Source organism: Pelobates fuscus, chromosome 8, assembly GCF_036172605.1.
Source record: "Pelobates fuscus isolate aPelFus1 chromosome 8, aPelFus1.pri, whole genome shotgun sequence".
In the NCBI taxonomy this organism is placed as follows: domain Eukaryota; kingdom Metazoa; phylum Chordata; class Amphibia; order Anura; family Pelobatidae; genus Pelobates; species Pelobates fuscus.
In genome coordinates this window covers 6094602-6109153 of record NC_086324.1, presented here as the reverse complement: position 1 = coordinate 6109153, position 14552 = coordinate 6094602, and the positions used below count along the sequence as shown (strand labels likewise).

The 14552-nt window shown below is 47.2% G+C and overlaps 1 protein-coding gene across 1 annotated transcript in view; it reads right to left on the bottom strand.

The window, feature by feature from the left end:
• Nucleotides 1-14552, bottom strand: part of MYLK (myosin light chain kinase) — a 246733-nt gene that overhangs the window by 186649 nt on the left and 45532 nt on the right. The window contains exons 9-11 of the mRNA XM_063429182.1: nt 11432-12999; nt 5072-5275; nt 4597-4731 (exon numbers count right to left, since the gene is read on the bottom strand). Coding sequence (XP_063285252.1) covers nt 4597-4731; nt 5072-5275; nt 11432-12999 — 1907 coding nt within the window. The remainder of the gene's footprint in view (nt 1-4596; nt 4732-5071; nt 5276-11431; nt 13000-14552) is intronic.

Sequence of the window (14552 nt, the reverse complement as noted above, 5' to 3'; positions counted from 1 at the left end):
CCTCCATCCTGCACCCAATCCCATGTTAAAACCCCTTCAGACACTTACCTGAATTAAGCGGTGCTGTCCCTCAGCGCTGGGACAGGCTCTGCCCACGCTCCTCTCCCGCCGACGTCCGCCGGCAGGAAATACCTGATTATTTAATGCTTTCCCATGGGGCAACGCTGGAGGTCCTCATGCAGAGCGTGAGGACGTCCAGCGTCGTTTAGATGACCAAAAGTCGTCTTAGAACCTGGAAGTCCCTCTAGTGACTGTCTGGTAGAGGACTTAGCCCTACAAGATAATTATTGGCGTTCATAAAAAGGGGTTAAGGGTGATGGGACGCTGCACCCAGACCATTTCAATGGGCTGAAGGGGTCTGGGTGCCTACAGTGTCCTGTTAAAACATACCCTCCACTAACTGGGGTATGTATGTCATATTAACCAAACTGATACAATTAGACACCACTGGGCGGAGCCGTTAAGACATACTCTGCACTGACTGGGGTATGTGATATAAACCCAACCAATACAATCAGACACCACTAGGGGCAGCCGTTAAGACATACTCTGCACAGACTGGGGTATGTGATATAAACCCAACCAATACAATCAGACACCACTAGGGGCAGCCGTTAAGACATACTCTGCACAGACTGGGGTATGTGATATAAACCCAACTAATACAATCAGACACCACTAGGGGGAGCTGTTAAGACATACTCTGCACTGACTGGGGTATGTGATATAAACCCAACTAATACAATCAGACACCACTAGGGGCAGCCGTTAAGACATACTCTGCACAGACTGGGGTATGTGATATAAACCCAACTAATACAATCAGACACCACTAGGGGGAGCTGTTAAGACATACTCTGCACTGACTGGGGTATGTGATATAAACCCAGCTAATACAATCAGACACCACTAGGGGCAGCCGTTAAGACATACTCTGCACAGACTGGGGTATGTGATATAAACCCAACTAATACAATCAGACACCACTAGGGGGAGCCGTTAAGACATACTCTGCACTAACTGGGGTATGTGATATAAACTCAACCAATATAATCAGACACCATTAGGGGGAGCAGTTAAGACATACTCTGCACAGACTGGGGTGTGTATGTGATATAAACCCACCACATACAATCAGATACCAGTAGGGGGAGTCGTTAAGAAGTACTCTGCACTCACTGGGGTATGTGATATAAACCCAACTAATACAATCAGACACCACTAGGGGGAGCAGTTAAGACATACTCTGCACTGACTGGGGTATGGATGTGATATAAACCCAACTAATACAATCAGACACCACTAGGGGGAGCCGTTAAGACATACTCTGCACTAACTGGGGTATGTGATATAAACTCAACCAATATAATCAGACACCATTAGGGGGAGCAGTTAAGACATACTCTGCACAGACTGGGGTGTGTATGTGATATAAACCCACCACATACAATCAGATACCAGTAGGGGGAGTCGTTAAGAAGTACTCTGCACTCACTGGGGTATGTGATATAAACCCAACTAATACAATCAGACACCACTAGGGGGAGCAGTTAAGACATACTCTGCACTGACTGGGGTATGGATGTGATATAAACCCAACTAATACAATCAGACACCACTAGGGGGAGCCGTTAAGACATACTCTGCACTAACTGGGGTATGTGATATAAACTCAACCAATATAATCAGACACCATTAGGGGGAGCAGTTAAGACATACTCTGCACAGACTGGGGTGTGTATGTGATATAAACCCACCACATACAATCAGATACCAGTAGGGGGAGTCGTTAAGAAGTACTCTGCACTCACTGGGGTATGTGATATAAACCCAACTAATACAATCAGACACCACTAGGGGGAGTCGTTAAGAAATACTCTGCACTCACTGGGGTATGTGATATAAACCCAACTAATACAATCAGACACCACTAGGGGGAGCAGTTAAGACATACTCTGCACTGACTGGGGTATGGATGTGATATAAACCCAACCAATATAATCAGACACCACTAGGGGCATCCGTTAAGACATACTCTGCACTGACTGGGGTATGTGATATAAACCCAACTAATACAATCAGACACCACTAGGGGGAGCCGTTAGGACATACTCTGCACTGACTGGGGTATGTGATATAAACCCAACTAATACAATCAGACACAACTAGGGGGAGCCGTTAAGACATACTCTGCACTAACTGGGGTATGTGATATAAACCCAACCAATATAATCAGACACCACTAGGGGGAGCCGTTAAGACATACTCTGCACTGACTGGGGTATGTATGTGATATAAACCCAACTAATACAATCAGACACCATTAGGGGGAGCCGTTAAGACATACTCTGCACTGACTGGGGTATGTGATATAAACCCAACTAATACAATCAGACACAACTAGGGGGAGCCGTTAAGACATACTCTGCACTGACTGGGGTATGTGATATAAACCCAACTAATACAATCAGACACAACTAGGGGGAGCCGTTAAGACATACTCTGCACAGACTGGGGTATGTGATATAAACTCAACCAATATAATCAGACACCACTAGGGGGAGCCGTTAAGACATACTCTGCACTAACTGGGGTAAGTGATATAAACCCAACCAATATAATCAGACACCACTAGGGGGAGCCGTTAAGACATACTCTGCACTGACTGGGGTATGTATGTGATATAAACCCAACTAATACAATCAGACACCACTAGGGGGAGCAGTTAAGACATACTCTGCACTGACTGGGGCATGTATGTGATATAAACCCAACCAATACAATCAGACACCACCAGGGGGAGCTGTTAAGATATACTCTGCATTAACTGGGGTATGTATGTGATATAAACCCACCACATACAATCAGACACCACTAGGGGGAGCAGTTAAGACATACTCTGCACTGACTGGGGTATGTATGTGATATAAACCCAACTAATACAATCAGACACCACTAGGGGGAGCAGTTAAGATATACTCTGCACAGACTGGGGTGTGTATGTGATATAAACCCACCACATACAATCAGATACCACTAGGGGGAGTCGTTAAGAAGTACTCTGCACTCACTGGGGTATGTATGTGATATAAACCCAACTAATACAATCAGACACCACTAGGGGGGGGGCAGTTAAGACATACTCTGCACTGACTGGGGTATGTATGTGATATAAACCCAACTAATACAATCAGATACCACTAGGGGGAGTCGTTAAGAAATACTCTGCACAGACTGGGGTATGTGATATAAACCCAACTAATAGAATCAGACACCACTAGGGGGAGCCGTTAGGACATACTCTGCACAGACTGGGGTATGTATGTGATATAAACCCAACTAATACAATCAGAGACCACTTACTGTCAGGATATTCAATAAAAAGGGAAATGCAAAGAACTGACAGTCACTTTTTATCCAAAATGTTAAAATTATCCAGATTCAGGGTAATTAAAGTAAGAATTCAAAGTAAATTAACACTACAAATGTGTATTCCTGACCCTGTTCCCACAATCCCCCAAATAAGTAGAAAACCCACCTTTATTCCAGTGCCGCGCTGATTTCTCGACGCTGGCTTCACCCCCGATCCGCCTCCTTGTCTGACATCAGAATTGACGATCTCAGCCAATCACAATGCTTTCCCATAGGCTGCGATTGTCAATGCTGATGATCTCAGCCATGGAGATGGGGTGGGGCCCAACAATGCCCTGGCAAATCAGCATCTCCTCATAGAGATGCATTCAAATAATGCATGTCTATTGGCACAGTTTAGCCTCTCCATGCAGAGCGTTGTGCAGCACTGACCCAGGAAGCCCCTCTAGTGGCCATCCGAGTGACTGCCACAAGAGGGGTATGTAGGCTGCAATGTAAATTTTACAGCAAAAAGCCTGCAGGGACTGAATATACTCACCAGAACAACTACATTAATCTGTATACTGTACAATAAGCTGTATTATTTAATAAGCTGTATACCGTATATTAAGCTGTATACCGTATATTAAGCTGTATACCGTACATTAAGCTGTACTATTTTAATAAGCTGTATACTGTGCATTAAGCTGTATACTGTACAATAAGCTGTATACCGTATATATTAAGCTGTATACCGTACATTAAGCTGTATACTTTATATATTAAGCTGTAAATCATACATTAAGCTGTATACCATATATTAAGCTGTATATCGTACATTAAGCTGTATACCGTATATATTAAGCTGTATACCGTATATATTAAGCTGTATACTGTATATATTAAGCTGTATATTGCATATATTTAGCTGTATATCGTACATTAAGCTGTATACCGTATATATTAAGCTGTATATTGTATATATTTAGCTGTATATCGTACATTAAGCTGTATACCGTATATATTAAGCTGTATACTATATATAAAGCTGTATACCGTATATATTAAGCTGCAATTCCAGTAAGTTTGATTTCAGTTCGGTCACTCTCGGCTTGAAATGTAAACCTGTTAATTAGTTTGGCCTAATCTTTGCCCTCCTCTTCTCCGTACGCCCCAATGTGTCTCTCCTTGAATAAACCCAGAGCGTGTACAAAGCGTGTACAAGGTTAACATGTAACATCTTACCATTTAAAAGCCATGTGATTTCTGGCGCTGGGTCGCCACGCAGCTCACACTCCAACTCAAAGTCCTGTCCTTCCATCACACAGCAGCTCTGCAAGACACGAGTGAAGTGCGGGGCCTGCTCTGGTGCCCGTAACGCTGGAAACCAGGAGACAACACAAGACCACTTATGCATTCAGTGCAAGGGTCTCCGTCCCCCTCCCAATGTCATTACATCCGAGCCTGGGACTATTGCTATACAAGCAGGGCATCATACCATATATCTAAATTCATTCCCAACACTTCAACAGAATTCTGAGACAGTGCGATGCAATATATTCAATCAGCATGGCTAATCAATAGTTATGTTAAAAAGGAATTCTGTTAGAATAAGAGGAAAGATTTTAGAAATCCCTGTTTAATGAATAAAAACAACGTCTCCACAAAGTCAAAGCCTTTTTACCGACCCCCCACTGCCTAAATGAATACACCGACTTACGTATCACATTAAGTGTCCAGCTACTGCTGGCGTGACCGCTTGTGTTGGCGATATTACAGCTGTAAGTTCCACGGTCTTCTGTAAGAACTGGCAGCAGGTGCAGGGAATGATTGAACCCTGTCTCTTTAATCTGCACCCCTTCCTTCTCCACCACTGGGGATCCGTTCTTAAACCACTCAACACATGGCTTGGGATCTCCTGAAACTGGAGAGAGAAAACCATTCTCATGTTGGAGAAATCCAAACTAAATGTATCGCTTGTTTAAATAGTTTTATTGAGCACATTGACCTGCAGGGGCAGAGCGGGGGGATGCACATTAACCTGCAGGGGGTAGAGAGCAGGCAGGGGTGGGCCGCCCATTGACCTGCAGGGGGCATAGTGGGGGGATGCACATTGACCTGCAGGGGGTAGAGCGGGGGGATGCACATTAACCTGCAGGGGGTAGAGAGCAGGCGGGGGTGGGACGCCCATTGACCTGCAGGGGGCATAGTAGGGGGATGCACATTGACCTGCAGGGTGCAGAGCGGGGGGATGCACATTGACCTGCAGGGGGCAGAGCGGGGGGATGCACATTGACCTGCAGGGGGCAGAGCAGTGGGATGCACATTGACCTGCAGGGGGCAGAGCGGGGGGATGCACATTGACCTACAGGGGGCAGAGCAGAGGGATGCACATTGACTTGCAGGGGGCAGAGCGGAGAGATGCACATTAACCTGCAGGGGGCAGAGCGGGGAGATGCACATTAACCTGCAGGGGGCAGAGCGGGGAGATGCACATTGACCTGCAGGGGGCAGAGCGGGGAGATGCACATTGGCCTGCAAGAGGCAGAGCGGGTGGGGGGGTGCACATTGACCTGCAGAGGGCAGAGCGGGGGGATGCACATTGACCTGCAGGGGGCAGAGCGGGGGGATGCACATTGACCTACAGGGGGCAGAGTGGAGGGATGCACATTGACCTACAGGGGGCAGAGCGGAGGGATGCACATTGACCTGCAGGGGGCAGAGCGGAGGGATGCACATTGACCTGCAGGGGGCAGAGCTGAGGGATCACATTGACCTGCAGGGGGCAGAGCGCGGGGGTGCACATTGACCTACAGGGAGCAGAGCGGAGGGATGCACATTGACCTACAGGGGGCAGAGCGGAGGGATGCACATTGACCTGCAGGGGGCAGAGCGGAGGGATGCACATTGACCTGCAGGGGGCAGAGCGGAGGGATGCACATTGACCTGCAGGGGGCAGAGCGGAGGGATCACATTGACCTGCAGGGGGCAGAGCGGAGGGGGTGCACATTGACCTATAAGGGGGGCAGAGTGGGGAGGGATGCACATTGACCTACAGGGGCAGAGTGGGTGGGATGCACATTGACCTGCAGGGGGCAGAGCGGAGGGGGTGCACATTGACCTACAGGGGCAGAGTGGGTGGGATGCACATTGACCTGCAGGGGGCAGAGCGGAGGGGGTGCACATTGACCTACAGGGGGCAGAGTGGAGGGATGCACATTGACCTACAGGGGGCAGAGCGGAGGGATGCACATTGACCTGCAGGGGGCAGAGCGGAGGGATGCACATTGACCTGCAGGGGGCAGAGCGGAGGGATCACATTGACCTGCAGGGGGCAGAGCGCGGGGGGTGCACATTGACCTACAGGGAGCAGAGCGGAGGGATGCACATTGACCTACAGGGGGCAGAGCGGAGGGATGCACATTGACCTGCAGGGGGCAGAGCGGAGGGATGCACATTGACCTGCAGGGGGCAGAGCGGAGGGATCACATTGACCTGCAGGGGGCAGAGCGGAGGGGGTGCACATTGACCTATAAGGGGCAGAGTGGGGAGGGATGCACATTGACCTACAGGGGCAGAGTGGGTGGGATGCACATTGACCTGCAGGGGGCAGAGCGGAGGGGGTGCACATTGACCTACAGGGGGCAGAGTGGGGATGGATGCACATTGACCTACAGGGGGCAGAGCGGGTGGGATGCACATTGACCTGCAGGGGGCAGAGCGGAGGGATGCACATTGACCTGCAGGGGGCAGAGCGGAGGGATCACATTGACCTGCAGGGTGCAGATCGGAGGGGGTGCACATTGACCTATAAGGGGCAGAGTGGGGAGGGATGCACATTGACCTACAGGGGCAGAGTGGGTGGGATGCACATTGACCTGCAGGGGGCAGAGCGGAGGGGGTGCACATTGACCTACAGGGGGCAGAGTGGGGATGGATGCACATTGACCTACAGGGGGCAGAGCGGGGGGGATGCACATTGAGCTGCAAGGGGTAGAGCGGGGGGATGCACATTGACCTGCAGGGGGCAGAGCGGAGGATGCACATTGACCTGCAGGGGGCAGAGCGGGGGATGCACATTGACCTGCAGGGGGCAGAGCGGGGGGGATGCACATTGACCTGCAGAGGGCAGATCGGGTGATGCACATTGACCTGCAGGGGGCAGAGGGGGGGGGATGCACATTGACCTGCAGGGGGCAGAGCGGGGGATGCACATTGACCTGCAAGGGGCAGAGCGGGGGGGGGGATGCACATTGACCTGCAGGGGGCAGAGCGGAGGAATGCACATTGACCGGCAGGGGGCAGAGCGGAGGGATGCACATTGACCTGCAGGGGGCAGAGCGGGGGGGGGATGCACATTGACCTGCAGGGGGCAGAGCGGAGGGATGCACATTGACCTGCAGGGGGCAGAGGGAGGGATGCACATTGACCTGCAGGGGGCAGAGGGGGGGGATGCACATTGACCTGCAGGGGGCAGAGTGGGGATGGATGCACATTGACCTACAGGGGGCAGAGCGGGGGGGATGCACATTGAGCTGCAAGGGGTAGAGCGGGGGGATGCACATTGACCTGCAGGGGGCAGAGCGGGGGATGCACATTGACCTGCAGGGGGCAGAGCGGGGGATGCACATTGACCTGCAGGGGGCAGAGCGGGGGGGATGCACATTGACCAGCAGAGGGCAGATCGGGTGATGCACATTGACCTGCAGGGGGCAGAGAGGGGGGATGCACATTGACCTGCAGGGGGCAGAGCGGGGGGGGATGCACATTGACCTGCAGGGGGCAGAGCGGAGGAATGCACATTGACCGGCAGGGGGCAGAGCGGAGGGATGCACATTGACCTGCAGGGGGCAGAGCGGGGGGGGGGGGGATGCACATTGACCTGCAGGGGGCAGAGCGGAGGGATGCACATTGACCTGCAGGGGGCAGAGGGAGGGATGCACATTGACCTGCAGGGGGCAGAGCGGGGGCATGCACATTGACCTGCGGGGGGCTGCACATTAACCTACAGGGGCAGAGCAGGGGGCTCGATGCTTGCAGAGAATTTCAAGCTCCCCTCTTGTCCCAGCAATACACAGGATACAGGGATAAAAAGAGCAATAAACCTGCTGTAAAACAAGACTAGAACGCAAAACAGTTTAACAATACAGGGCCAGACAGTGTACTACAAAGGAAGAACTGCATGAACAGCAAGAGACACCTCAAATATTGATAAGAATTGAGCAATAGCCAGCGATGCACAGGATTCAGGGAATAATCAAAAAAATGAAAAGAAAAAAAAAAAAACCCTGTGGGAATCACTCTGCTCCTTATTCAAACATCCCATATGGGTTCCAAGAAACGACCACAATAGGAGTCTTAAATTAGAGGGGCAAAGGTTTAAAAATAATATCAGGAAGTATTACTTTACTGAGAGGGTAGTGGATGCATGGAATAGCCTTCCAGCTGAAGTGGTGGAGGCTAACACAGTAAAGGAGTTTAAGCATGCGTGGGATAGGCATAAGGCTATCCTAACTATAAGATAAGGCCAGGGACTAATGAAAGTATTTAGAAAATTGGGCAGACTAGATGGGCCGAATGGTTCTTATCTGCCGTCACATTCTATGTTTCTAATTATACAGGTATTAAGGAACATATGGTAGACGGTATAAGGTAATTAGATTCGTGGAACATTCCCTACTTCCATTGGGACAGGGAGGAAAATGGTAAAAAAAAATACCTGTACTCCCTACAATATATTCACAAACTGCTACTACCCTAATGAGAGGGTGCACCTACATACCCCTAAAGGAGACGGCAAGGCACAGATATAATGTAGGGTGGAATCTGCTGTAGATAGAGGTCAGGTAAAAGTATTGTTTCAGTAAATGAAAGTTATACTTTGGCAGGCAATCTGCAATGCCTACCGTAACACCAGCCGTACCAGAAAACGATTACTGAGACAGAAAGTGCTTCACATGGTGAAAACCACACTCTATAAAACAAAAAGTGAAGAAAAGCATAATGTGCGTTTCGATGCTCAACAGGGCATCTTCGTCAGGACCAAGTGAAAATAGCTCATCCTCTGAGCTGGGATTTAAATGTCCCACCTTTTGGAGGTAAATATTACACTAGCTAATCAATGCGCCACACGTTGGTGGCAGGTGGGGATGTAGTTAATTGGGGCTCAAGATAAAACACAGCATAGGTGCCTGGGCATCTACAAATCATCGTGACGAGTGGCTTGTACACATTGCCATCAGGCTTGTTCCACTGCCAGTGCTCCACCTCCCAAACTGTGCGGCTCAACATGCTACAACATCATCGAGTGGGAGGCAACTTTGTTTAGCTGGGAATTCCATAAATTACACCCCCCAGCTACAAAGGCACACCCCCTAGGAGGATCAACCTAAAACGATCGATACACCCCATGATGTCATACTATAGACATAAGGCACCTACTAGGGAAGGAGCTTATACTCACTCTAAAGCTTTGGGTCTCCAACTCCATCCATCCACACCTCCCATTTTGTCCCCTGCCCACATTAGGGGAATTGCTTCTGTGACAGATTCCTTGCCCCTGGATTATTGTTGTACATTTAACTGGTCCTGTATACGAACATCACCGAACAGATTGAACAATTTGGTTCGTATACCGAACTATATACTGAATGGATTGACCACCCAGAACAGTCGTGTGCCGCTCATTAACCTGCTTGACCTCTTTTCACACTTTCGGGAAACGCATTTACCAACATTCTAGGTGTTCAACTATGGACGAACACGAAGCGGCGGCCATCTTGGTTTCACGAACGCATACAGCAGTGTTTGGTCATCGAGTGTATGGAACTAAAATTGGTCGCTCGATGGCGAGAACACCGCTAGGACTTCTAGCCCCAAGTATGTTCGGTTTATTTCGACTCACTAGAGCGGTGTTCGGTAGAAACAAACTCCTGAACGAACATATACTTTCAGTATTTTATTATGTTTTGTATTGCCAAAAGAGGCCGACCGCACAGCCTGAATCTATGGAACTCTTTTGGGCAGGCGCCTCATGTGCGGTCGGTCTAAACTATACCCCGGTGGCGTTTCGGTTATGTTCGTGTGATCTGAGCGATTTTCGCATATGTTGTGCACTCAGATCCAGGCTATCCAGTGATATTGAACTTGAGGGGATACCCCATTGTTAAAGGCATGTTTTGGGGTGTATTTGATATGTATGTCCTGGACCTGAGAAGTAATGTTATTATGTTGTGTACTTTGTAAAAGGAAACCACTTGCATGGGGATTCGCATAAAAGGCCATGTGTGGTCCCATTAAAACCAGTTTTCCTGCTTACCCTCAACACAGAGCCTTGTCTCGTGATTGTAGGGAACCGCTATACCTGCTTTGTATCGCTTGGATTACTGCTTGGGAATACTTCAGCATTGCTCATACTAGTTGAAAAGGACATCGCTGGCGGCGGAAACCCCTCTTCTCTCGGAGTGACCGCCACAGCTTCCAAGTGAGGTTTACATGTCACCATAGTAACCCATGCAAATCTCAATAACCTGATGGATTGCTTATCTTGGGGTACGTTTCTTTACACAAAAATATATATTAGCTAAAAGGCACCCTATCAAGGGTAGTTCTAGGCCAATCGCACCGATCTCCTAGATTTGCACGTGGCGTAAAGGTTATCATTACTACCCAACCTCCAGAGTCCTCAAGTTGGTTTCATCTGAAGACATAATTCTGGATTTCTTATCTTAAATGGTGGATCCTGGTCCTTAAATCTTTACTGTAGTTACACACCGGGACCATTCACACTGATCCAGATCTTTGTACCATCTGCAAAATGATATAGTTTGACTCGCAAAATCCTTTCTGTATATTAAAAACAGCTAGACGCAGGATTGGTCATTGAGGGACATTTAATATTTTCTCCGAAAGGGAACTTCCACCACAATGCTTTGTCACCTGCCTTCTAACCAATTCTTTATCCCTCCTACAATGATAATATATGGAAATAAATTAAGCACATTTTGGAACCACAGGAATGAAAATAAACAAAAATAAAGAAGCCAAGACTCCTCTGCAATGCTTTAACATTTTCTAATACCTTTACACCTGAAGATAACTTCACATCCTTCGGAAACCTCCTGATTTAATGGACTTAATTCAAAGCTGGGTACAGTTCCTGATTTTTCAGTCCTGTTTATCTGGTGCCGGTTACCATTAAGTTGTTCTTTTACCATGGAGACCGGAGAATCCCTGTGGACTGTGGGTATGGTCTCTGGTTTTGAGTCCACCTGTCTCCTGACATCACGGTTGTATTCCGAGTCTTGCTGGTTTTTGATCTTCACAGACTTTAGTGTGATCGTACTGGATGTCTTCTGTTGAAATTTTATTTTACCGCCACCATCCACGTTCCCTGGAGTGCTCACGGCACTATGTGCACTTTCTGTTTTTTGGTGAAGGATTCCATGTGTCAGAGCTTCTTTTTTCTCTTCTGAATTAAGATCTGGTGCTTTGTTTGACTTATGAGGGGAGCTTTCAACATAGGTCTCATCTGAAGATGCCTTTGAAGAAATGCAGGTGCTTCCCCTGGAAGAAGTCTCTTTAGATATTTCAATTTTAGGGGTGAAAAACAGTGCGTTTGTTAAAGTACTTTTTTTAACAACATCAGGTATTTTTATGTGTGGTTCCACCGGTGAGGGGAACACAAGGGGTGTCTCATTTGTTTGAGACATCTTGTTGGCAAGTATTGAGGAGGATTTCTTGGAGTTTGACCTGGTAATACCAGTTGATACCTCTGACTGTTCTACCACAGTCCTGTTTAGTCGTTCTCCAGGTGTACAGAGGGAGGACTCTTTTTGGACAATGTTTACAGAGTCTTTTGCAGAAATGCTTCTGTTTTTGGAATCCAAGTTTGGAAGGTAAATTGAAGAGTTCCCTTTTTTAATGACAGCTGGAGTTTCTCTCGATGCATCAAACTTTCTTATTTTTGATTCTATGTCTGTTTTGTACCGTGAAGCAGAGGAAATCTCATTACTTTTAATGGAAAGATTTGGTGTCTCTCTGGAAAATGATGAAGTTTTTAATTTTGAATCAGTGTTAGTGGACAGGTGGGACACTGCTGCCAAGATGTCTTTGGACGAGTCCCTAGATCTCCCTTTTTCAGAGCTTGAAATCTTTGTTTTGGAATCTAAGTTACTTCTGTAGTGTGAATTAGGAGCAGTCTCTTTGGAAGCTAATGTGATTGGCTCTTCTGAGTTAGGCAGAATGGATTTTGACTGTAGGACAGAGGTGTAACGTGAAGTTACTGGTAGACTTTCTTTGGAGGACTTGGACTCTTGGTCTGTTTTAGTTAGGCTGTTCTTTAAGGAACCTTTAGACATAACACTCACGGTGTAAGATGGGGAAGAGGTCTCGCTGTGAGACACACGAGCTGGGCTGGTCACTGAGCTGCGTAGAAATGGTTTAGGAGACAAAGTCTCTTTGGGAAACGAGTCAATGGGTTGTTTCTGATAACCGGTAGAACAACTTAATACAATGTCCTGTTGTTGTAATCCAGGTGTTCTGTCTGATCCAACACTTTGCTGGCTTTTAAGAATGCCATTTGTGCTCATTTGTTTTGTTTCCGTGTTCTTAGCGGTTTGAGTAATACCTCCTAAAAGAGCTGAAAGTCTGTACATGAAACAATAACGTGGGTTAAACTACATTCTAACATTATGTCACTGAGAAATACAGACATGGCTGCCATAAATACACGACATTGGAAAATTAGCGTTCTTTCAAATGGTGGATTTTCTAATTTCTGGTCTTTCGAAACGCGGAAATTATTGATATGGTACTAAATGAAATTCAAAAGAATTTCCCAAACAAACTGTGCACAAAAGGATCCCAAAGGATCCCAAATTAGGGCAATGTTTAGCAGAAAGCTCCCTAATTTGGGATCCTTAAAAATAGAAATCCCACATACGAGTCCTAGATTAGGAAACTATCCCGAAAGGCTAAATTCATTTCAAAACATGTTTTTCTTTGTTTTGCTTGTTCAGCTGTTTAGGAGTTAGATCCTTAATTAGGTTTCCTTCTGTGGAATTGTCATAATTCAGGGAACGAAGGAGCTTTTTATTTCATCTGTTAAATAGAGAGCTCCCAAATCTGATATCCTGTGTACATCACATTCTATGCACACACAGCACATACATTCACTGTTAGTCTCTACCACTTCCACTGGAAGGTTGTGATATTGAAAGGGTAGTAAATACTTGGCATGGCCTTCCAGTGGAGGTTGTAGCAGTAACAGTGATATAGAAAGGGTAGTAGATACCTGGAACAGCCTTCCAGTGGGAGCAGTAACAGGGATATAGAAAGGGTAGTAGATACCTGGAATAGCCTTCCAGTGGAAGCAGTAACAGTGATATAGAAAGGGTAGTAGATACCTGGAATAGCCTTCCAGTGGGAGCAGTAACAGTGATATAGAAAGAGTAGTAAATACCTGGAATAGCCTTCCAGTGGAAGCAGTAACAGTGATATAGAAAGGGTAGTAGATACCAGGAATAGCTTTCCAGTGGGAGCAGTAACAGTGATATAGAAAGGGTAGTAGATACCTGGAATAGCCTTCCAGTGGGAGCAGTAACAGAGATATAGAAATGGTAGTAGATACCTGGAATAGCCTTCCAGTGGGAGCAGTAACAGTGATATAGAAAGGGTAGTAGATACCTGGAATAGCCTTCCAGTGGGAGCAGTAACAGTGATATAGAAAGGGTAGTAGATACCTGGAATAGCTTTCCAGTGGGAGCAGTAACAGTGATATAGAAAGGGTAGTAGATACCTGGAATAGCCTTCCAGTGGGAGCAGTAACAGTGATATAGAAAGGGTAGTAGATACCAGGAATAGCTTTCCAGTGGGAGCAGTAACAGAGATATAGAAATGGTAGTAGATACCTGGAATAGCCTTCCAGTGGGAGCAGTAACAGTGATATAGAAAGGGTAGTAGGTACCTGGAATAGCTTTCCAGTGGGAGCAGTAACAGTGATATTGAAATGGTAGTAGATACCTGGAATAGCCTTCCAGTGGGAGCAGTAACAGTGATATAGAAAGGGTAGTAGGTACCTGGAATAGCTTTCCAGTGGGAGCAGTAACAGTGATATAGAAAGGGTAGTAGATACCTGGAATAGCCTTCCAGTGGGAGCAGTAACAGAGATATAGAAAGGGTAGTAGATACCTGGAATAGCC